Genomic DNA, 24,867 nt, shown 5'->3' on the forward strand with positions numbered 1-24,867 from the left:
GAGGGAAGGGAGGGAGGGGAAAAACAGAGAGGGGGAAGGGAGGGAGGGGGAAACAGAGGGAAGGGAGGGAGGGGGGGGAAAGGGAGGGAAGGGGAGGGAGGGGGAAACAGAGGGAAAGGGAGGGAGGGGGAAACAGAGAGAAGGGAGGGAGGGGGAGGGAGAGGGAAGGGAGGGAGGGGAAACAGAGAGAAGGGAGGGAGGGGGAAACAGAGGGAAGGGAGGGAGGGGGAAACAGAGAGAAGGGAGGGAGGGGGAAACAGAGAGAAGGGAGGGAGGGGGAAACAGAGAGAAGGGAGGGAGGGGGAAACAGAGGGAAGGGAGGGAGGGGGAAACAGAGGGAAGGGAGGGAGGGGGAAACAGAGGGAAGGGAGAGGGAGGGGGGAAACAGAGAGGGAGGGAGGGGGAAACAGAAGGGAAGGGAGGGAGGGGGAAACAGAGGGAAGGGAGGGAGAGGGTGAACAGAGAGAAAAGAGGGGAAAAGATAAGGGAGGGAGCGGGGAAACAGGAGGAAGGGAGGGAGGGGGAAACAGAGGGAAGGGAGGGAGGGGGAAACAGAGAGAAGGGAGGGAGGGGGAAACAGAGGGAAGGGAGGGAGGGGGAAACAGAGGGAAGGGAGGGAGGGGGGGAAACAGAGAGAAGGGAGGGGGAGGGGGAAACAGAGGAAGGGAAGGGGGAAACAGAGGGAAGGGAGGGAGGGGGAAACAGAAGGGAAGGGGGGGAGGGAGGGGGGGAAACAGAGAGAAGGGAGGGAGGGGGGAAACAGAGAGAAGGGAGGGAGGGGGGAAACAGAGAGAAGGGAGGGAGGGGGAAACAGAGGGAAGGGGGAGGAAACAGAGGGGGGAAACAGAGAGAAGGGAGGGAGGGGTGAACAGAGAGAAGGGAGGGGAAAAAGAGAAGGGAAGGAGGGGGAAAGAGGGTAAGGGAGGGAGGGGAAACAGAGAGAAGGGAGGGAGGGGGAAACAGAGGGAAGGGAGGGAGGGGGAAACAGAGAGAAGGGAGGGAGGGGGAAACAGAGGGAAGGGAGGGAGGGGGAAACAGAGAGAAGGGAGGGAGGGGGAAACAGAGGGAAGGGAGGGAGGGGGAAACAGAGGAAGGGAAGGGAGGGAGGGGGGGAAACAGAGAGAAGGGAGGGAGGGGGGAAACAGAGGGAAGGGGGAGGGGGGGAAACAGAGGGAAGGGAGGGAGAGGGAAGGGGGAACAGAGGAAAAGAGGGGGAAAAGATAAGGGAGGGAGGGGGAAACAGAGGAAGGGAGGGAGGGGGAAACAGAGGGAAGGGAGGGAGGGGGAAACAGAGAGAAGGGAGGGAGGGGGAAACAGAGAGAAGGGAGGGAGGGGGAAACAGAGGGAAGGGAGGGAGGGGGAAACAGAGGAAGGGAGGGAGGGGGAAACAGAGAGAAGGGAGGGAGGGGGAAACAGAGAAGGGAGGGAGGGGGAAACAGAGGAGGGGGAAGGGAGGGAGGGGGAAACAGAGAGAAGGGAGGGAGGGGGAAACAGAGAGAAGGGAGGGAGGGGGGAAAAGAGAGAAGGGAGGGAGGGGGGGAAACAGAGAGAAGGGAGGGAGGGGGAAACAGAGGGAAGGGAGGGAGGGGGAAACAGAGAGAAGGGAGGGAGGGGGAACAGAGAGAAGGGAGGGGAAAGAGAAGGGAGGGAGCGGGGAAACAGAGAGAAGGGAGGGGGGGGAAACAGAGGGAAGGGAGGGAGGGAGGGGGAAACAGAGGGAAGGGAGGGAGGGGGAAACAGAGAGAAGGGAGGGAGGGGGGAAACAGAGGGAAGGGAGGGAGGGGGAAACAGAGAAGGGAGGGAGGGGGAAACAGAGAGAAGGGAGGGAGGGGGAAACAGAGAGAAGGGAGGGAGGGGGAAACAGAGGGAAGGGAGGGAGGGGGAAACAGAGAGAAGGGAGGGGGAGGGAGGGGGAAACAGAGAGAAGGGAGGGAGGGGGGGAAACAGAGAGAAGGGAGGGAGGGGGAAACAGAGAGAAGGGAGGGAGGGGGAAACAGAGGAGGGAGAGAGAGGGGAAACAGGGGAGGGGGGGAAACAGAGAGAAGGGGGGGGAGGGGAAACAGAGAGAAGGGAGGGAGGGGGAAACAGAGGAAGGGAGGGAGGGGAAACAGGGAGAAGGGAGGGGGGGGAAACAGAGGGAAGGGAGGGAGGGGGAAACAGAGAGAAGGGAGGGAGGGGGAAACAGAGAGAAGGGAGGGAGGGGGAAACAGAGAGAAGGGAGGGAGAGGGAAACAGAGAGAAGGGAGGGAGGGGGAAACAGAGATAAGGGAGGGAGGGGAAACAGGGGAAGGGAGGGAGGGGGAAACAGAGGGAAGGGAAGGGGGAAACAGAGAGAAGGGAGGGGAGGGGGAAACAGAGAGAAGGGAGGGAGGGGGAAACAGAGAGAAGGGAGGGAGGGGGAAACAGAGAGAAGGGAGGGAGGGGGAAACAGAGGGAAGGGAGGGAGGGGGAAACAGAGAGAAGGGAGGGAGGGGGAAACAGAGAGAAGGGAGGGAGGGGGAACAGAGAGAAAAGAGGGGAAAGAGAGAAGGGAGGAGCGGGGAAACAGGGAGGGGAAAAGGGAGGGAGGGGGGAAACAGAGGGAAGGGAGGGAGGGGGAAACAGAGGGAAGGGAGGGAGGGGGAAACAGAGGGAAGGGAGGGAGGGGGAAACAGAGGGGGAAGGGAGGGAGGGGGGGAAACAGAGGGAAGGGAGGGAGGGGGAAACAGAGGAAGGGAGGGAGAGGGTGAACAGAGAAAAAGAGAGGGAAAAGATAAGGGAGGGGCGGGGAAGGGAAGGGAGGGGGGAAACAGAGAGAAGGGAGGGAGGGGGAAACAGAAAGGGAGGGGGAAACAGAGGGAAGGGAGGGAGGGGGAAACAGAGAGAAGGAAGGGAGGGGGAAACAGAGGAAGGGGAGGGGGAAACAGAGAGAAGGGAGGGAGGGGGAAACAGAGGGAAGGGAGGGAGGGGGAAACAGAGAGAAGGGAGGGAGCGGGGAAACAGAGGGAAGGGAGGGAGGGGGAAACAGAGAAGGGAGGGAGGGGGAAACAGAGGGAAGGGAGGGAGGGGGAAAAGAGAGGGAAGGGAGGGAGAGGGTGAACAGAGAGAAAAGAGGGGAAAAGATAAGGGAGGGAGCGGGGAAACAGGGGAAGGGAGGGAGGGGGAAACAGAGGGAAGGGAGGGAGGGGGAAACAGAGAGAAGGGAGGGAGGGGGAAACAGAGGAAGGGAGGGAGGGGGGAAACAGAGAGAAGGGAGGAGGGGGAAAGAGAGAAGGGGGGAGGGGGAAACAGAGGGAAGGGAGGGAGGGGGAAACAGAGGGAAGGGAGGGAGGGGGAAACAGAGAGAAGGGAGGGAGGGGGAAACAGAGAGAAGGGAGGGAGGGGGAAACAGAGAAGGGAAGGGAGGGAGGGGGAAACAGAGGGAAGGGAGGGAGGGGGAAACAGAGAGAAGGGAGGGAGGGGGAAACAGAGAGAAAGGAAGGGAGGGAGGGGAAGGGAGAGAAGGGAAGGAGGGGGAAACAGGGGAAGGGAGGGAGGGGGAAACAGAGAGAAGGGAGGGAGGGGGAAACAGAGGGAAGGGAGGGAGGGGGAAACAGAGAGAAGGGAGGGAGGGGGAAACAGAGGGAAGGGAGGGAGGGGGAAACAGAGAGAAGGGAGGGGGGGGGAAACAGAGAGAAGGGAGGGAGGGGGAAACAGAGGGAAGGGAGGGAGGGGGAAACAGAGAGAAGGGAGGGGGGGGGAAACAGAGAGAAGGGAGGGAGGGGGAAACAGAGGGAAGGGAGGGAGGGGGAAACAGAGGGAAGGGAGGGAGAGGGGAACAGAGAGAAGGGAGGGAGGGGGGAAAAGAGAAGGGAGGGAGCGGGGAAACAGAGAAAAGAAGGGAGGGAGGGGGAAACAGAGGGAAGGGAGGGAGGGGGAAACAGAGAGAAGGGAGGGAGGGGGAAACAGAGGAAGGGAGGGAGGGGGGGAAACAGAGAGGAAGGGAGGGAGGGGGAAACAGAGAGAAGGGAGGGAGGGGGAAACAGAGGGAAGGGAGGGGAAACAGAGGGAAGGGAGGGAGGGGGAAACAGAGGGAAGGGAGGGAGGGGGAAACAGAGAGAAGGGAGGGAGGGGGAAACAGAGAGAAGGGAGGGAGGGGGAAACAGAGAGAAGGGAGGGAGGGGGAAACAGAGGAAGGGAGGGGGGGAAACAGAGGAAGGGAGGGGGGGGAAACAGAGAGAAGGGAGGGAGGGAGGGTGAACAGAGAGAAAAGGGAGGGGAAACAGAGAAGGGAGGGAGGGGGAAACAGGGTAAGGGAGGGAGGGGGGGAGGGAGGGGGAAACAGAGAGAAGGGAGGGAGGGGAAACAGAGAGAAGGGAGGGAGGGGGAAACAGAGAGAAGGGAGGGAGGGGAAACAGAGAGAAGGGAGGGAGGGGGAAACAGAGAAGGGAGGGAGGGGGAAACAGAGAGAAGGGAGGGAGGGGAAAAGATAAGGGAGGGAGCGGGGAAACAGAAGGGAGGGAGGGGGAAACAGAGGGGAAGGGAAACAGAAGGGAGGGGGGGGAAAACAGAGAGAAGGGAGGGAGGGGGGAAACAGAGAGAAGGGAGGGAGGGGGAAACAGAGAGAAGGGAGGGAGGGAGGGGGAACAGAGGGAAGGGAGGGGGGAAACAGAGAGAAGGGAGGGAGGGGGAAACAGAGAGAAGGGAGGGAGAGGGTGAACAGAGAGAAAAGAGGGGAAAAGAGAAGGGAAGGAGCGGGGAAACAGGGAGAAGGGAGGGAGGGGGAAACAGAGGGAAGGGAGGGAGGGGGAAACAGGGAAACAGAGAGAAGGGAGGGAGGGGGAAACAGAGAGAAGGGGGAGGGAGGGGGAAACAGAGGGAAGGGAGGGAGGGGGAAACAGAGAGAAGGGAGGGAGGGGGAAACAGAGAGAAGGAAGGGAGGGAGGGGGAAACAGAGGGAAGGGAGGGAGGGGGGGAAACAGAGGGAAGGGAGGGAGGGGGGAAACAGAGGGAAGGGAGGGAGAGGGTGAACAGAGAGAAAAGAGGGGAAAAGATAAAGGGAGGGAGCGGGGAAACAGGGGGAAGGGAGGGAGGGGAAACAGAGAGGGAAGGGAGGGAGGGGGAAACAGAGGGAAGGGAGGGAGGGGGAAACAGAGAGAAGGGAGGGAGGGGGAAACAGAGAGAAGGGAGGGAGGGGGAAACAGAGAGAAGGGAGGGAGGGGGGAAACAGAGAGAAGGGAGGGAGGGGGAAACAGAGGAAGGGAGGGAGGGGGAACAGAGAGAAGGGAGGGAGAGGGTGAACAGAGAGAAAAGAGGGGAAAAGAGAAGGGAGGGAGCGGGGAAACAGGGGGAAGGGAGGGAGGGGGAAACAGAGGGAAGGGAGGGAGGGGGAAACAGAGAGAAGGGAGGGGGGGAAACAGAGAAGGGAGGGAGGGGGAAACAGAGAGAAGGGAGGGAGGGGAAACAGAGAGAAGGGAGGGGGGGGAAACAGAGAGAAGGGAGGGAGGGCGGGGAACAGAGGGAAGGAGAGAAGAGAAGGGAGGGAGGGGGAACAGAGTTAAGGGAGGGAGGGGGGGGGAAACAGAGGGAAGGGAGGGGAGGGGGAAACAGGAAAAGGGAGGGAGGGGGGAAACAGAGAAGGGAGGGAGGGAAACAGAGAGAAGGGAGGGAGGGGGGAAACAGAGAGAAGGGAGGGGGGGGAAACAGAGGGAAAGGGGGAAACAGAGAGAAGGGAGGGAGGGGGAAACAGAGGGAAGGGAGGGAGGGGGAAACAGAGGGAAGGGAGGGAGGGGGAAACAGAGAGAAGGGAGGGAGAGGGGGTGAACAGAGAGAAAGGGAGGGGAAAAGAGAAGGGAAGGAGGGGGAAACAGGGGTAAGGGAGGGAGGGGGAAACAGAGGGAAGGGAGGGAGGGGGAAACAGAGAGAAGGGAGGGAGGGGGGAAACAGAGGGAAGGGAGGGAGGGGGAAACAGAGAGAAGGGAGGGAGGGGGAAACAGAGAGAAGGGAGGGAGGGGGAAACAGAGAGAAGGGAGGGAGGGGGAAACAGAGAAGGGAAGGGGGAGGGGGAAACAGAGAGAAGGGAGGGAAGGAAACAGAGAGAAGGGAGGGAGGGGGAAACAGAGAGAAGGGAGGGAGGGGGAAACAGAGAGAAGGGAGAGAGAAGGGGGGGGGGAAACAGAGGGAAGGGAGGGAGGGGGAAACAGAGAGAAGGGGGAGGGGGAAACAGAGAGAAGGGAGGGAGGGGGGGGAAACAGAGAGAAAGGAGGGAGGGAGGGGGGAAAAGAGAGAAGGGAGGGATGGGGGAAACAGAGAGAAGGGAGGGAGGGGGGGGAAACAGAGAAGGGAGGGAGGGGGAAACAGATAAGGGAGGGAGGAAACAGAGATAAGGGAGGGGGAAACAGAGATAAGGGAGGGAGGGGGAAACAGAGGGAGGGAAGGGAGGGAGGGAGGGGGGGAAACAGAGAGAAGGGAGGGAGGGGGAAACAGAGAGAAGGGAGGGAGGGGGGGAAACAGAGAGAAGGGAGGGAGGGGGAAACAGAGAAGGGAGGGAGGGGGAAAGAGAGAAGGGAGGGAGGAAACAGAGAGAAGGGAGGGAGGAAACAGAGGAAGGGAGGGGGAAAAGAGAAGGGAGGGAGGGGGAAACAGGGGAGGGAGGGAGGGGGAAACAGAGGGAAGGGAGGGAGGGGGAAACAGAGAGAAACAGAGGGAAGGGAGGGGGAAACAGAGAGAAGGGAGGGAGGGGGAACAGAGAGAAGGGAGGGAGGGGAAACAGAGAGAAGGGAGGGAGGGAAACAGAGAGAAGGGAGGGGGAAACAGAGAGAAGGGAGGGAGGGGGAAACAGAGAGAAGGGAGGGAGGGGGAACAGAGAGAAAAGAGGGGGAGGGGGAACAGAGAGAAGGGAGGGAGGGGGAAACAGAAGAAGGGAGGGAGGGGGAAACAGAGAGAAGGGAGAGAAGGGAGGGAGGGGGAAACAGAGAGAAGGGATGGAGGGGGAACAGAGAGAAGAGAGAAACAAGGGAGGGAGGGGGAAACAGAGAGAAGGGAGGGAGGGGGAAACAGAGAGAAGGGAGGGAGGGGGAAACAGAGAGAAGGGAGGGAGGGGGAACAGAGAGAAGGGAGGGAGGGGGAAACAGAGAGAAGGGAGGGAGGGGGAAACAGAGAGAAGGGGGAGGGAGGGGGAAACAGAGGGAGAAGGGAGGGAAGGGAGGGAGGGGGAAACAGAGAAGGGAGGGAGGGGGGAAGGGAGGGAGGGGGAAACAGAGAGAAGGGAGGGAGGAAACAGAGGAAAGGAGGGAGGGGGAAACAGAGAGAAGGGAGGGAGGGGAAACAGAGAGAAGGGAGGGAGGGGAAACAGAGAGAAGGGAGGGGGGGGAAACAGAGAGAGGGAGGGAGGGGGAAACAGAGAGAAGGGGAGGGAGGGGGAACAGAGAGAAGGGAGGGAGGGGGAAACAGAGGGAAGGGAGGGAGGGAGGGGGGGGAAACAGAGAGAAGGGAGGGAGGGGGAACAGAGAGAAGGGAGGGAGGGGGAACAGAGAGAAAAGGGGGGGAGGGAGGGAGGGGGAACAGAGGAAGGGAGGGAGGGGGAAACAGAGAGAAGGGAGGGAGGGGGAAACAGAGAGGGAAACAGAGAGAAGGGAGGGAGGGGAAACAGAGGGAAGGGAGGGAGGGGGGAAACAGAGGGAAGGGAGGGAGGGGGAAACAGAGAGAAGGGAGGGAGGGGAAACAGAGAGAAGGGGGAGGGGAACAGGGAAAGGGAGGGGGGAGAGAAGGGAGGGAGGGGGAAACAGAGAGAAGGGAGGGAGGGGGAAACAGAGGGAAGGGAGGGAGGGGGGAAACAGAGAGAAGGGAGGGAGGGGGAAACAGAGAGAAGGGAGAGGGGAAACAGAGAGAAGGGAGGGAGGGGGGAAACAGAGGGAAGGGAGGGAGGGGGAAACAGGGAGAAGGGAGGGAGGGGGAAACAGAGGGAAGGGAGGGAGGGGGAAACAGAGAGAAGGGAGGGAGGGGGGAAACAGAGGGAAGGGGGAGGGGGAAACAGAGAGAAGGGAGGGAGGGGGAAACAGAGATAAGGGAGGGAGGGAGGGGGGACAGAGAGAGGAAGGGAGGGAGGGGGAAACAGAGAGAAGGGAGGGAGGGGGAAACAGAGAGAAGGGAGGGAGGGGGAAACAGAGAGAAGGGAGGGAGGAAACAGATAAGGGAGGGAGGAAACAGAGATAAGGGAGGGGGAAACAGAGATAAGGGAGGGGGAAACAGAGAAGGGAGGGAGGGGGGGGGGAAAGGGAGGGGGAACAGAGAGAAGGGAGGGAGGGGGAAACAGAGAGAAGGGAGGGAGGGGGAAACAGAGAGAAGGGAGGGATGGGGGAGGGGGAACAGAGAGAAGGGAGGGAGGGGGGAACAGAGAGAAGGGAGGGGAGGGGGAAACAGAGGGAAGGGAGGGAGGGGGAAACAGAGAGAAGGGAGGGAGGGGGAAACAGAGGGAAGGGAGGGAGGGGGAAACAGAGGGAAGGGAGGGAGGGGGAAACAGAGGGAAGGGAGGGAGGGGGGAAACAGAGGGAAGGGAGGGAGAGGGTGAACAGAGAGAAAAAGAGGGAAAAGATAAGGGAAGGGAGCGGGGAAACAGGGGAAGGGAGGGGGAGGAAACAGAGAGAAGGGAGGGAGGGGGAAACAGAGGGAAGGGAGGGAGGGGGGAAACAGAGAGAAGGGAGGGAGGGGGGAAACAGAGAGAAGGGAGGGAGGGGGGGGAAACAGAGAGAAGGGAGGGAGGGGGAAACAGAGAGAAGGGAGGGAGGGGGAAACAGAGGGAAGGGAGGGAGGGGGAAACAGAGAGAAGGGAGGGAGGGGGAACAGAGAGGGAGGGGGAAAAGAGAAGGGGGAGGGAGGGAGCGGGGAAACAGGGGAAGGGAGGGAGGGGGAAACAGAGGGAAGGGAGGGGGAAACAGAGGAAACAGAGGAGGGAGGGGGAAACAGAGAGAAGGGAGGGAGGGGGAAACAGAGAGAAGGGAGGGGGGGGAAACAGAGAGAAGGGAGGGAGAGGGTTAACAGAGAGAAGGGAGGGGGAACAGAGTTAAGGGAGGGGGGGAAACAGAGAAGGGAGGGAGGGGGAAACAGAGAGAAGGGAGGGAGGGGGAAACAGAGGGAAGGGAGGGAGGGGGAAACAGAGGGAAGGGAGGGGAAACAGAGAGAAGGGAGGGAGGGGGAAACAGAGAGAAGGGAGGGAGGGGGAAACAGGGAGGGAGGGGAGAGGAGGGAGGGGGAAACAGAGGGAAGGGAGGGAGGGGGAAACAGAGGGAAGGGAGGGAGGGGGAAACAGAGAAGGGAGGGAGGGGGAAACAGAGAGAAGGGAGGGAGAGGGTGAACAGAGAGAAAAGAGGGGAAAAGAGAAGGGAAGGGAGCGGGGAAACAGGGGTAAGGGAGGGAGGGGGAAACAGAGGAAGGGAGGGAGGGGGGGAGAGAGAAGGGAGGGAGGGGGAAACAGAGGGAAGGGGAGGGAGGGGGAAACAGAGGGAAGGGAGGGAGGGGGAAACAGAGAGAAGGGAGGGGAGGGGAGAGACAGGGAGGGAGGGGGGGAAACAGGAAGGGAGGGAGGGGGAAACAGAGAGAAGGGAGGGAGGGAAACAGAGAAGGGAGGGAAGGGAGAGAAGGGAGGGAGGGGGAAACAGAGAGAAGGGAGGGAGGGGGAAACAGAGAGAAGGGAGGGAGGGGGAAACAGAGGGAAGGGAGGGAGGGGGGAAACAGAGAGAAGGGAGGGGGAAAACAGAGGGAAGGGAGGGAGGGAGGGGGGGAAACAGAGAGAAAGGAGGGAGGGAGGGGGGGAAAGAGAGAAGGGAGGGAGGGAGGGGGGAAACAGAGAGAAGGGAGGGAGGGGAAACAGAGAGAAGGGAGGGAGGGGGGAAACAGAGAAGGGAGGGAGGGGGAAACAGAGAGAAAGGGAGGGGGAAACAGAGATAAGGGAGGGGGGGAAACAGAGAAGGGAGGGGGGGGGAGGGAGGGAGGGAGGGGGAAACAGAGAGAAGGGAGGGAGGGGGAAACAGAGAGAAGGGAGGGAGGGGGAAACAGAGAGAAGGGAGGGAGGGGGAACAGAGAGAAGGGAGGGGGAGGAAACAGAGAAGGGAAGGGAGGGAGGGGAAACAGAGGGAAGGGAGGGAGGGGAGAAACAGAGAGAAGGGAGGGGGGGAAACAGAGGGAAGGGGGAGGGAGGAAACAGAGAGAAGGGAGGGAGGGGGAAACAGAGAGAAGGGAGGGAGGAAACAGAGAGAAGGGAGGGAGGAAACAGAGGAAGGGAGGGAGGAAACAGAGGGAAGGGAGGGAGGGGGAAACAGAGAGAAGGGAGGGAGGGGGAACAGAGAGAAGGGAGGGAGGGGGAAACAGAGAGAAGGGAGGGAGGGGGAACAGAAAGAAGGGAGGGAGGGGGAACAGAGAGAGGGGAGAGAAGGGAGGGGGAGGGGGAAACAGATAGAAGGGATGGAGGGGGAACAGAGAGAAGGGAGGGAGGGGGAAACAGAGAGAAGGGAGGGAGGGGGGAAACAGAGAAGAGGGAGGGAGGGGGAAACAGAGAGAAGGGAGGGATGGGGGAACAGAGAGAAGGGAGGGAGGGGGAAACAGAGAGAAGGGAGGGAGGGGGAACAGAGAGAAGGGAGGAAGGGGGAAACAGAGAGAAGGGAGGGAGGGAGGAAACAGAGAGAAGGGAGGGAGTGGGGAAACAGAGAAGGAGGGAGGGAGCGGGGAAACAGAGAGAAGGGAGGGGAGGAAACAGAGAGAAGGGAGGGAGGAAACAGAGAGAAGGGAGGGAGGGGGGGACAGAGAGAAGGCAGGGAGGAAACAGAGAGAAGGGAGGGAGGGGGGAAACAGAGAGAAGGGAGGGGGAAACAGAGAGAAGGGAGGGAGGGGGGAACAGAGAGAAGGGAGGGAGGGGGAACAGAGAGAAGGGAGGGAGGGGGGGAAACAGAGGGAAGGGAGGGAGGGAGGGGGAAACAGAGAGAAGGGAGGGAGCGGGGAACAGAGAGAAGGGAGGGAGGGGGAACAGAGAGAAGGGAGGGAGGGAGGGGGAAAGAGAGAAGGGAGGGGTGGAGGGAAACAGAGAAGGGAGGGAGAACCAGGGGGGGAACAGAGAGAAGGGAGGGAGGGGGAACAGAGGAGAAGGGAGGGAGGAGGGAAAGGGAGGTGGAAGGCTGAGGCTAGGAAACAGAGATAGTGGAGGGAGGAAACAGAGATAAGGGAGGGAGGAAACAGAGAGAAGGGAGGGAGGAAGCAGAGATAAGGGAGGGAGGAAACAGAGATAAGGGAGGGAGGTGGGAACGGTGAGAAGGGAGGGAGGGGGGAAACAGAGAGAAGGGAGGGAAGGGGAAAACAGAGAGAAGGGAGGGAGGGGGAACAGAGAGAAGGGAGGGAGGGGGAAACAGAGAGAAGGGAGGGAGGGGGGAACAGAGAGAAGGGAGGGAGGGGGAACAGAGAGAAGGGAGGGAGGAAAGAGAGAAGGGAGGGAGGGAGGGGGGAAAGGGAGAAGGGAGGGATGGGGTAACAGAGAGAAGGGAGGGATGGGGGAACAGAGAGAAGGGAGGGAGGGGGGAACAGAGAGAAGGGAGAGGGAAACAGAGAGAAGGGAGGACCAGGCTAAGCAGAACCAGGGAGTGAGGAAGGATAAGCTAGGCTAGGTAGAACCAGGGAGTGTGGAAGGCTAAGCTAGGCTAGGTAGAACCAGGGAGTGTGGAAGGCTAAGCTAAGCTAGGTAGATGGGGGAACAGAGAGAAGGGAGGGAGGGAGGGGGAACAGAGAGAAGGGAGGAAGGCTGAGCTAGGCTAGGTAGAACCAGGGAGGGAGGGAGGAAGGCTAAGCTAAGCCAAGTAGAACCAGGGAGGGAGGAAGGCTGAGCGAGGCTAGGTTCAACCAGAGAGCGGAAGGCTGATCTAAACTAGGTAGAACCAGGGAGGGAGGAAGGCTAAGCTCGTCTAGATAGAACCAGGGAGGGAGGAAGGCTGAGCTAGGCTAGGCTAGGTAGAACCAGGGAGGGAGGAAGGCTGAGCTAGGCTAGGTAGAACCAGGGAGCGTGGAAGGCTGAGCTAATCTAGGTTGAACCAGGGAGCGTGGAAGGCTGAGCTAATCTAGGTAGAACCAGGGAGCGTGGAAGGCTGAGCTAAGCTAGGTAGAACCAGGGAGGGAGGAAGGCTGAGCTAGGCTAGGTAGAACCAGGGAGGTAGGGAAGGGCTGAGCTAATCTAGGTAGAACCAGGGAGCGTGGAAGGCTGAGCTAATCTAGGTAGAACCAGGGAGGGTGGAAGGCTGAGCTAATCTAGGTTGAACCAGGAGCGTGGAAGGCTGAGCTAATCTAGGTAGAACCAGGGAGGAGGAAGGCTGAGCTAATCTAGGTAGAACCAGGGAGGGAGGAAGGCTGAGCTAATCTAGGTAGAACCAGGGAGGGAGGAAGGCTGAGCTAAACTAGGTAGAACCAGGGAGGGAGGAAGGCTGAGCTAAACTAGGTAGAACCAGGGAGGGAAGGAAGGCTGAGCTAAACTAGGTAGAACCAGGGAGGTGGAAGGCTGAGCTAAACTAGGTAGAACCAGGGAGGTGGAAGGCTGAGCTAATCTAGGTAGGGGGAACAGAGAGAAGGGGAGGGAGGGAGGGGGAACAGAGAGAAGGGAGGAAGGCTGAGCTAGGCTAGGTAGAACCAGGGAGGGAGGGATCTAGGTAGAACCAGGGGAAGGCTGAGCTAAGCTAGGTAGAACCAGGGGGAGGAAGGCTGAGCTAGGCTAGGTAGAACCAGGGAGCGTGGAAGGCTGATCTAAACTAGGTAGAACCAGGGAGCGTGGAAGGCTGAGCTAATCTAGGTAGAACCAGGGAGCCTGGAAGGCTGAGCTAGGCTAGGTAGAACCAGGGAGCGTGGAAGGCTGAGCTAATCTAGGTAGAACCAGGGAGCGTGGAAGGCTGAGCTAATCTAGGTAGAACCAGGGAGCGTGGAAGGCTGAGCTAATCTAGGTAGAACCAGGGAGCCTGGAAGGCTGAGCTAATCTAGGTAGAACCAGGGAGCCTGGAAGGCTGAGCTAATCTAGGTAGAACCAGGGAGCCTGGAAGGCTGAGCTAATCTAGGTAGAACCAGGGAGCGTGGAAGGCTGAGCTAATCTAGGTAGAACCAGGGAGTGGAGGAAGGCTGAGCTAATCTAGGTAGAACCAGGGAGCGTGGAAGGCTGAGCTAATCTAGGTAGAACCAGGGAGGGAGGAAGGCTGAGCTAGGCTAGGTAGAACCAGGGAGCGTGGAAGGCTGAGCTAATCTAGGTAGAACCAGGGAGCGTGGAAGGCTGAGCTAATCTAGGTAGGGCCAGGGAGCGTGGAAGGCTGAGCTAATCTAGGTAGAACCAGGGAGGGAGGAAGGCTGAGCTAGGCTAGGTAGAACCAGGGAGCGTGGAAGGCTGAGCTAATCTAGGTAGAACCAGGGAGCCTGGAAGGCTGAGCTAATCTAGGTAGAACCAGGGAGCGTGGAAGGCTGAGCTAATCTAGGTAGAACCAGGGAGCGTGGAAGGCTGAGCTAATCTAGGTAGAACCAGGGAGCGTGGAAGGCTGAGCTAATCTAGGTAGAACCAGGGAGGGAGGAAGGCTGAGCTAATCTAGGTAGAACCAGGGAGCGTGGAAGGCTGAGCTAATCTAGGTAGAACCAGGGAGCGTGGAAGGCTGAGCTAATCTAGGTAGAACCAGGGAGGTGGAAGGCTGAGCTAATCTAGGTAGAACCAGGGAGCGTGGAAGGCTGAGCTAATCTAGGTAGAACCAGGGAGCGTGGAAGGCTGAGCTAATCTAGGTAGAACCAGGGAGCGTGGAAGGCTGAGCTAATCTAGGTAGAACCAGGGAGCGTGGAAGGCTGAGCTAATCTAGGTAGAACCAGGGAGCGTGGAAGGCTGAGCTAATCTAGGTAGAACCAGGGAGCGTGGAAGGCTGAGCTAGGCTAGGTAGAACCAGGGAGCGTGGAAGGCTGAGCTAATCTAGGTAGAACCAGGGAGCGTGGAAGGCTGAGCTAATCTAGGTAGAACCAGGGAGCCTGGAAGGCTGAGCTAATCTAGGTAGAACCAGGGAGCCTGGAAGGCTGAGCTAATCTAGGTAGAACCAGGGAGCCTGGAAGGCTGAGCTAATCTAGGTAGAACCAGGGAGCGTGGAAGGCTGAGCTAATCTAGGTAGAACCAGGGAGCCTGGAAGGCTGAGCTAAGCTAGGTAGAACCAGGGAGCGTGGAAGGCTGAGCTAATCTAGGTAGAACCAGGGAGGGAGGAAGGCTGAGCTAATCTAGGTAGAACCAGGGAGCCTGGAAGGCTGAGCTAATCTAGGTAGAACCAGGGAGCCTGGAAGGCTGAGCTAATCTAGGTAGAACCAGGGAGCGTGGAAGGCTGAGCTAAGCTAGGTAGAACCAGGGAGCCTGGAAGGCTGAGCTAATCTAGGTAGGGCCAGGAATGCGCTGGCTGGGGCAGAGCCAGACTTGTGTTTGTGCTGGCCCCGCTACAGTCTACCGATTGTTTTCAGGTGCTAACCGTCACCCTGACAACCCCACATACGCACAGAGCAAGGGAAAGAGGGGGGGAGTGAGCAGTGAGTTTCAGAGAGAGAGAGAGCTCTGTAAACTCGACATCTGAAAAAACACAAATTAAGTGTTAAAATGATTCCCAAAGTATCAGTCTGGGGATAGAGCTCAATATCAACACCCAGAAGGCCCTTAAGTCGATTCCACGACGTAACACTCAGAGGGACTCTACAGTCCTCTGTCTGACATCCTGGGTGACCTTTAGTGATGGGGAGGAAAAATTGCTGCAGTTACATAAAGGGATATCATTTTTTACTATATATCATATCATTTAGAAAATACCTCAATATTATTTTGGCGCTAGTTGGCTGTACCTGCAGCAAAACACCAGTATTTTTACTTCATAGTTTGTTCTCCATCTTCTTTTTAAATAGGGAGCCAATTTGTTTTCAGCACCTTTATTTCCATGACTGATAACTTGTTTTCTCATGGCTCTCTCTTGTCCCTCTGCAGCAGACATATTGTTAGCAATATGTTAGGAACATTAAATTGGAATAAAATCACAGTATCAAATCGCAATACATATAGAATCATGAGAATTGCAATACATATCATACCTAAATATCGTGATAATATCGTATCGTGAGGTCCCTGGCAATTCTTAGCCCTAGTGGAAAGATGCCAGTCTGTGTCTGCTTCCCAAATTGCAACCTAAATTCTATCCAGGCGGTGTGGTCAGTGATGTATTTTGGGGTTAATCATTTCTGTTCCTTATGTAAATACTTTTTTATGCATGCTTATTGAATTATAAGACATTCACTTTTCACACGTTGATAATGTTTGTTTATTTCATTGCTATGGTCACCGGTGGGCGTCGCCCTTGTGTGAAGGCACAAGCAACTTTGACTAGAGGGACAAGTGGATACTCGGCAAATATCCACTCAGCCCATCCCTCTGTGTATGCAAAGTGCTTAACTCTCTCCCTGGCGATATCTGATCTGGCATCGCATGGAAACAACTGGTATCTCTAAATTACAGTATATCACTCCAACCGACAGGAGAGAGCCAACAGTGTCTGGGAAGAAGAATAGAGGACAGAATACCTGTAGTACTCCATCATTCATTGCTGTTGAGAAACAACACACACAATACACAGAAACACAGCCACAATGAGTGCACCGTCCCTGGAGCAATTTGGGGTTAAGTGTGTCAAGGTAAACTTGGAGTGTATGTCAACCTGTTCCTACACGGTACAGCAACATCTGTCTGTCATCAGGAGTCTAATCAAATCAAAACTCCTTCTGCTGCTCTACCGGCCCATCCTCATCACTACTCTATTGAATTATCTGATACCGCAACATGCTGACAGTCTCACACCACAATAAACTATTAAGGATCCCCAACATGGTATTTAAACTGATTACTGCATTGTCGGAACTAGAAGCACAAGCATTTCGCTACACTCACATTAACATCTGCTAACCATGTGTATGTGACAAATAAAATTTGATTTGATTTGAACTGATTGGACCCTCGCTCCAAAACTCTCCCTACTGAATGAACCACTATCCAGTGCAAAGCCTGCCACACCATCTCCAGCCCAGACTCCTCACTCCACCACTGCTTCAGGAGGAGTTTCATCCCAGGGCTGCGACTATTATGAACAATTCCATGTACTGTAGCTTCCTCCTGGTGGGGTACTATTTATGGCTGACTGTTTCCTGCTGTGTTTTCTTAATATTTTGTGTATGCGAGCAGTGGCAAGATTTTCCTCTTGTGGGACAATAAACCTGATTCTGATCTACACAGACACATAAACACACACCGTCCTCTGTCATGGAAACATGGTTGTCTGGTTTCTGACTGATGGTTGAAGACCAACCTACTGTAAGTGACCTTACTGTCTGTCGTCATGGTGTTACAGGTGTGTCCTGTCTGAAGGCTGAAGTATGTGTTGGCAGTACAGAAGTTCAAAGCAAAAACAGGAAAAAAGAAAATGGAAATATCACATTTATATAAGTATTCAGACCCTTTACTGAGAACTTTGTTGAAGCACCTTTGGGAGCAATTACAGCCTTGAGTCTTCTTGGGTATGGCGCTGCAAGCTTGGCATACCTGTTTTTGGGTAATTTCTCCCATTCTTCTCTGCAGATCGCCTCAAGCTCAGTCAGGTTGGATGTGGAGCGTTGCTAAACAGCTATTTGCAGGTCTCTCCAGAGATGTTCGATTGGGCTCTGGCTGGGTCAATCAAGGATATTCAGAGACTTGTCCCGAATCCACTTATGCACCGTCTTGGCTGTGTGCCTAGGGTCGTTGTCCTGTTGGATGTTGAACCTCCGCCCCAGTCTGAGGTCCTAAGCGCTCTGTCATAGGTTTTTCATCAAGGATCTATCTGTTCTTTGCTCCATTCATCTTTGCCTCGATCCTGACTAGTCTCCCAGTCCCTGCCGCTGAAAAACATCCTCACAGCATGATGCTACCACCACCATGCTTCACCATAGGGATGGTCCCCCAGACATGATGCTTGGCTTTCAGGACAAAGAGTTAAATCTTGGTTTCATCAGACCAGAGAATCTTGTTTCTGAGAGTCTTTAGGTGCCTTTTGGCAAACTCCAAGCCGGCTGTCATGTGCCTTTTACTGAGGACTGGCTCCCGTCTATCCGTCTAAACAGATATTTCTGTTTTTTATATTTAATAAATGTGCAAAATATTCTCAAACTTTTTCACTTTGTCATTATGGGGTATTGTGTGTAGATTGATGAGGATGAAAAAAAAGATCTGCAATTTTAGAATTAAGGCTGTAACGTAACAAAATTAGCAAAAAGTCAAGGGGTCTGAATACTTTCTGAATGCACTGTATGATGAGCCATGACTTGAATGCAGTATATAGACTGAGTAGTGATGCACCGATATGACATTTTTGGCCGATACCTATATCCGATATATAAACTTCTTCAATTTAAGAAAGATGGAGGCCACTTTGTTCTTGGGGACCTTCAAAGCGGCAGAAATGTTTTGGTACCCTTCCCCTGATCTGTGCCTTGACAATCCTGTTTCGGTGCTCTACAGACAATTCCTTCGACCTCATCACTTGATTTTTGCTCTTACATGCGCTGTCAACTGTGGGACCTTATATAGACAGGTGTGTTCCTTTCCAAATCATGTCATATCAATTGGATTTACCACAGGTGGACTCCAAGTTTAGAAACATCTCAAATGATGATCAATGGAAACAGGATGCACCTGAACTCAATTTCAAGTCTCATAGCAAAGGATCTGAATACTTATGTAAATAAGGTATTCATGTTTTAGTTTTTTAACACATTTACTAAAAATAAAAAAATAAAATGTTTTCGCTTTGTATTGTGTGTAGATTGCTGAGGAATTTGTTTTATTTAATACATTTTAGGAAAAGGCTGTAACATTTTTTTGTGGAAAAAGTCAAGGGGTCTGAATACTTTCCAAAGGCACTGTAGGCTATGTGGACACGTGGGACATGATTCTTCTTTGGTATTGTTACAAAGGCTCCACCCACAAAGGGTCCACCCACAAAGGGTCCAGTCACAAAGGAATCGCTGGGAATGAAGGATGCTTCTTGTTGGATATGTGTCGCTGTAGGACAAAGCATCTTCATCATGATCATCAGCTGGGGAGAGTTTGGACCCTGATATATTAGGGAGAATCTCAATTGCACACTCCTCGTGTCTTCTCTCCTCACCTCCTTCTCAAAACTAGTGTTGTCAAGATACCAGAATTTTGACTTCAATGCAGATACCAGGATTAGTATCCCGATATTCAATACCAAAACTATACTTGATATCAAAAACAATACTCGATACCATAAAAAAGTGTATTAGCTAAAGTCACAGAACAACTACTGGGCTTTATTTTTTTAAACATTGACCAATATGTTGATAACTGGTTGAACAACTAAAATAATAACTAGGATATATTCTATTCTATACTCAAATTCTTTCAAAAATAAAACACCCAGATCAGAGCGGCACATTTTGCTCTTCACTGTAATCAGAGGGCTAATATAAACACTATGCATGTCCGTCTCTCTTGGCTAAGAGTTGAGGAGAGACTGACTGTTTCTTCATAAAAATAAGTGATGCAATGTGCTGAAAATTCTAAATCGTTTGCATATCAACTTTCACACAGCTCTGACACACACTTACCCTACCAGACATGCCACCAGGGGTCTTTTCACAGTCCCTAAATCCAGAGCATTCGGGAAAAAGTATTCAGACCACCTGAGTTTTTCCACATTTGTTTTTACTTTAGAGCATTATTCTAAAAATGATTAAATAAAAAATGTTCCTCATCAATCTACACACAAACAAATACAATTTGATGTCGTGTAAAATACAGATTTTTTTTTTTTTTTTTAAATGTGGTTTTGGAACTGCACTGATCTGCTTTGTAACACCTTTTGCTTAGTTGTTTCAGTGGGCTGGCCCTCATTCACTGCTCTATAAGGAAAGTATTACCATAGTTCGCTTCTGGAGACAGTTTTGTCAAGATGCGGATATGGAGGTATGATGTTTTCGCCATGCTGTTAGCGTTCTCTCTCTCCTCGCACTTTCTTCACAAAAGTTGCTTGCACTGTGTCAGCTGCATGCGGGGCAGCCTGGCTAGCTACTTGCCCTCTTGATAAGATTCAGACAAATTACTACAAGGATTCGATCCTCTCAATCGGTACATGACATGAAACACATACAGAAGTACCAAAAGTAAAAAATTCTAGTACCGAACCGTTTTTCATGTTCTAGTATCGAAAAGGTACAGAAGTTTCGGTATACAGTGCAACACTACTGAAAACCCATTGGATGAGAAGGTCAGAGGGGAGGGACCTCTGGCTTTCTAATCCAATGGGTTTTGAGCAGGAGGAGAGAGAGGACGCAAGGAGTATGCAATTGAGATTCTCCTCTGGTCTCCAGAGATGTGCACCTGCACACTCCCAATCATGGATTTGAAATGATTGGATTGGTGGAAGCCTTGTCAGGGGGAGTTTCCACCATTGTTAATCCATGACATGGAGTGTGCAAGTGCACACTTCCAGTGAAGGGTGGTGAATCGGGAGGAGGATGTAGATGGTGTGAGACTGGAATCGCCTCTACTCCCCAAAGGGGAGGGGGTTCCGGGTGTGTGAGTATTACATAAGACAATAACTCACCTGGAAACTCACACTACATATTAACACAGACACCCCCCCCCCCTGTGGTGTGTAAGACTTACCTAGCTGTTTCAGGAGGGAGCCATTCTCACACTTCCACCTCTCATTCTTCTTCTCTGGACTGCTTTTCCGCCGCTCCTTCCCCCTCTCCTTCACCCCGTTCTGCTTTCCCTTCTGCCCCTTCATGGTTTTCTCTGCAGAGGAAATAGAGCAACATTACAGTGCAGCCATGCATGATGTTAGGGAGAGGCAAGAGCAGGCCTCTCCTAGGATTTATTGTAGTGGGTGACTTTAATAAAGGATATTTGAGGAAAGCGCTCCCTGAAATTCTATCAACACACTTGACTATTGTTACTGTCCCTTCTGGGACAGCTACAAGACCTACACCCGCCCACCTTTCCTTAAACCAGAACACGCCTTCATCCTGTTATATCCCGCCTATAGGCAGAAACTTAACCAAGAAGCACCAGTGGTAAGGTCTGTTCAACTTTGGTCTGACCAATCGGAATTCATGCTTCAAGACTGTTTTGAGCACGTGGACTGGGAAATGTTCCGGGTTGCCTCTGGGAATAGTATCAACGTATAACCTGACTCAGTGACTGGGTTAATCAGGAAATGTATAGAGGATGTTGTTACCACTGTGACAAATACAACTTATCCAAACCAGAAACCGTGGATAGATGGCAGCATTCACGTAAAACTGAAAGGATGAACCACCACATTTAACCACGGCAAGGTGACTGGGAACACGTATACAAACACATCAAATAACACTATTTGACAATATTTTTTAAATTTTACCTTTATTTAACTAGGCAAGTCAGTTAAGACTACTCAGTCTACTCGGTGACACCCACAGAACACAAATGTGAAGAATTAACGCAAATACTAGCGTTGTAGCTCTTAACACAGGACTGTGACTGTGTGAAATCACCTCCCCAGTCAGCCTATTGTGTGTATTGGCATTCATATTGCACTGTACAGCTTCACCTAAGGATTGGGGATCAATGAAATGGGGTAACAGTCTACTGAATACCCAATATATTTTTTTTCCAACGTCCTCGACAGAGTTATCAGACTCCAAAACATCCACGCAGTATTGTTTTTCCTTGGGAATAGTGTTCAATACACATAGGTTGACAATAAATGTGTCTCAATTCAAAGTTGTTTCAGAGTCCTGCAATAAGAGCTACAATGCTAATGTTCTCTGGGTGTCACTGAGTAGACTGATATCCCATGTCATTGATCCACAATCCATAGGTAAGGCTGTACAGTGAAATAAGTATGCCCCAATGCAATTCTAAAGTATAATAAATCCAGTGTGATGTCAACAGATTTTTGTCAAATGAACAAATTGTCTTTTGTTGATTTTAAATAACATTCCAAACTCGTTTAACAGGATCTATTCAATTATGGCATAATTCTACTATCTGTATTGATTTGCATCACTGTCAATGACATACTTTTATTTTGAAGACGAACCGTAAAGTCCACTCTTGTGGCAAATCCTTATTGTGGCTGGCTTCACATAGATGGGTTGACCACCACTAATCAAATAAGAGCTGTCTGATAAATGAGGGTTATTTTAGATGATGACACCTAGCTATATAGTTAGCTAGCAAATGATAGCTACTGAACCAGACAATGTTGTTTTGCTATGTTTTTGGGGAAGAACATTATTTGCATCCATGAGCTAGCTAGCTTTTTTTTATGACCAGCACTGTAGGTGCGCGAGACAACTTTACCAGCATCATAGTATACGTATTGATGAATTGTCGACATATGAAATACGAGTGATAATGTAATTAATGTGTAATAACTATGTAAAAAAATGTGTGAACGTGTTAAATTCTTATGTGACGTGCAGTCATATTGGTCAACAAGCTTATTTGACAAGACAATTAGTGTTATTTGACGTGTATCTTTTTTGACATCCAAAGACACAAAAGGAGTTCCATAGAAATCCTGGTTGAGAAACGACTGAACAAATGAATAACAAAACAGTACAGCAAGCAAGTGAAAGAAATAGGTTTTGATTATCTTTACTGGTAATGGGGACATACGTAAATGCCAACAAAATAACTTTGTTTGTCAGTGTGGTGTGTGTGTGTGTGTGTGTGTGTGTGTGTGTGTGTGTGTGTAACCTTTATTTAACTGGGCAAGTCAGTTAAGAACAAATTCTTATTTACAATGACGACCTTCCCTGGCCAAACCCGGACGACGCTGGGCCAATTGTGCGCCGCCCTATGGGACTCCCAATCACGGCCAGATGTGATACAGCCTGGATTCAAACCAGGGACTGTAGTGACGCCTCTTGCACTGAGATGCAGTGCCTTAGACTGCTGCGTCAATGTGTGTGTGTTAACTATTTAACTGTACTGGAATACTTAAAAGGCCTCTAAAATTTTAAATATCGGTTATTGGTATAAGGAAAATATTGGATATCGGTATCGACCAAAAATGTCATATCGGTGCATCACTACTCAGTCTATATACTGCATTCAAGTCATGGCTCATCCTATAGTGCATTCAGAAAGTATTCAGACCCCTTGACTTTTTGCTAATTTTGTTACGTTACAGCCTTAATTCTAAAATTGCAGATCTTTTTTTTCATCCTCATCAATCTACACACAATACCCCAAAATGACAAAGTGAAAAAGTTTGAGAATATTTTGCACATTTATTAAATATAAAAAACAGAAATATCTTATTTACATAAGAATTTAGGCATTAAAGCTCAGAGACAGGATTGTGTCGAGGGACATATCTGGGGAAGGGTACCAAAAAATGTCTGCAGGATTGAAGGTCCCCAAGAACACAGTGGCCTCAATCGTTCTTAAATGGAAGAAGTTTGGAACCACCAAGACTCTTCCTAGAGCTGGCTGTCCGGCCAAACTGAGCAATCGTGGGAGAAGAGCCTTGGTCAGGGAGGTGACTTAAGAAGCCGATGGTCACTCTGACAGAGCTCTAGAGAGTTCCTCTGTGGAGATGGGAGAACCTTCCAGACAACCATCTCTGCAGCACTCCACCAAGCAGGCCTTTATGGTAGAGAGGCCAGACGGAAGACATCCTCAGTAAAAGGCACATGACAGCTCGCTTGGAAACCTGGAAATCTCAGACAATAACAAAACAAGATTCTCTGGTCTGATAAAACCAAGACTGCGGTCTTTGGCATGAATGCCAAGCGTCACGTCTGGAGGAAACCTGCCAACATCCCTATGGTGAAACATGGTGGTGGTAGCATCATGCTGTGGGGATTTGTTTTAGTGGCAGGGACTGGGAGACTAGTCAGGATCGAGGGAGATCGAGATCTTTGATGAAAACCTGCGACAGCGTGCTCAGGACCTCAGACTGGGGCAAAGGTTCGCCATCCAACAGGACAATGACCAAAAGCACACAGCCAAGACCACGCAGTTTGGCTTCGGGACAAGTCTCTGAATGTCCTTGAGTGGCCCAGCCAGAGGCCGGACTTGAACCCGATTGAACATCTCTGGACAGACTTGAAAATAGCTGTGTGGCGACGCTCCCCATTCAACCTGACAGAGCTTGAGAGGATATGCAGAGAAGAATGGGGGGAAACTCCCCAAATACAGGTGTGCCAAGCTTATAGCGACATACCCAAGAAGACTCAAGGCTGTAATCACTGCCAAAGGTGCTTCAACAAAGTACTGAGTAAAGGGTCTGAATATTTATGTAAATGTGTTCAGCTTTTTTTATTTATACATTTGCTAAATTTTCTAAAAAACAGGTTTTTATTTATCATTATGGGGTATTGTATGTAGATGAGGTGTAACGGCTTTCGTCTGGTGGAAGAGAGTCGGACCAAAATGCAGCGTGGTATTTTTGAGACATGTTTAATGACGATGAAAACGAACAATACAAAAACAACAAACGGAACGTGAAAACCTATACAGCCTATCTGGTGACAACAAACACAGAGACAGGAACAATCACCCACGAAACACTCAAAGAATATGGCTACCTAAATATGGTTCCCAACAATGAAAAACACCTGCCTCTGATTGAGAACCACTCCAGACAGCCATAGACTTTGTTAGATACCCCCACTAAGCCACAAACCCAATACCTAACAAAAACCCCAAGACAAAACACACCACAATAAACCCATGTCACACCCTGGCCTGACCAACTAAATGCAGACAAACACAATATACTTCGACCAGGGCGTGACATGAGGGGAAAAAACGATTTAATTAATTTTAGAAAAAGGCTGTAACGTAACAAAATGTGGAAAAATGTCAAGGGGTAATACTTTTTGAATACTTTCCGAAAATCACTGTATAATGTGTATTTAAATACTGTATTTTCGACATAGCTCATGCTAATATTTCTACAACTGTACATTGCATTGTAGTTACACTGTTATACACACCGTATATTTATTTATATACTCGATTCTTGACATATACATACACTATATATACAAATTTGTGGATTTGGCCATTTCAGCCACACCCGTTGCTGACAGGTGTAGCAAATCAAGCACACAGGGCCTCCCGAGTGGCGCAGCGGTCCAAGGCACTGCATCGCAGTGCTAGCTGCGTTACCACAGACACTGGTTCGATACTGGGCTGTGTCACAGCCGGCTGCAACTGGGAGACCCATGAGACGACATTGTCTTGGATAGGGGAAGGTTTGCCCGGCAGGGATCTCGTCACATCGCGCTCTAGCAACTCCTGTGGCGGGTCAGGCGCATGCACGCTGACACGGTAGCCGGGTGTACTGTGTTTCAAATTGGCGCGTCTGGCTTCCGGGTAAAGCGTGCATTGTGTCAAGAAGCAGTGCGGCTTCGCTGGGTTGTGTTTCGGAGGACGCACGGCTCTTGACCTTCGCCTCTCCCGAGTCCGTACGGGACATACAGCGCAGTGACAAGACTGTAACTACCAATTGGACAAACATTGGCAGTAGAATGGCCTTTCCAACAAGTCAGTTGGCCAAATTTCTGCCCTGCTAGAGCTTCCCCGGTCAACCATAAATTTTGGGAAGTGGTAGATCACACAAGCCCACAGAACGGGACCACAGAGTGCTAAAGTGCGTAGAAATAGTCTGTTCTCGGTTGCAACACTCACTACCGAGTTCAGCACAAAAACTGTTCGCGGGGAGCTTCATGAAATGGGTTTCCATAGCTGAACAGCCGCACACAAGCCTAAGATCACCATGCGAAATGCCAAGCGTCAGCTGGAGTGGTGTAAAGCTCGCCATCATTGGACTTTGGAGCAGT

General features: G+C 52.5%; 1 protein-coding gene across 1 annotated transcript in view; it reads right to left on the bottom strand.

The window, feature by feature from the left end:
• Positions 1-24,867, bottom strand: part of LOC135550942 (E3 ubiquitin-protein ligase Jade-2-like) — a 121,823-nt gene that overhangs the window by 13,097 nt on the left and 83,859 nt on the right. Inside the window, exon 7 of the mRNA XM_064982227.1 lies at positions 19,688-19,819. Within this exon, the coding sequence (XP_064838299.1) occupies positions 19,688-19,819 (132 nt within the window). The remainder of the gene's footprint in view (positions 1-19,687; positions 19,820-24,867) is intronic.

The sequence above is a fragment of the Oncorhynchus masou genome, chromosome 12, assembly GCF_036934945.1.
Source record: "Oncorhynchus masou masou isolate Uvic2021 chromosome 12, UVic_Omas_1.1, whole genome shotgun sequence".
Lineage (NCBI taxonomy): Eukaryota > Metazoa > Chordata > Actinopteri > Salmoniformes > Salmonidae > Oncorhynchus > Oncorhynchus masou.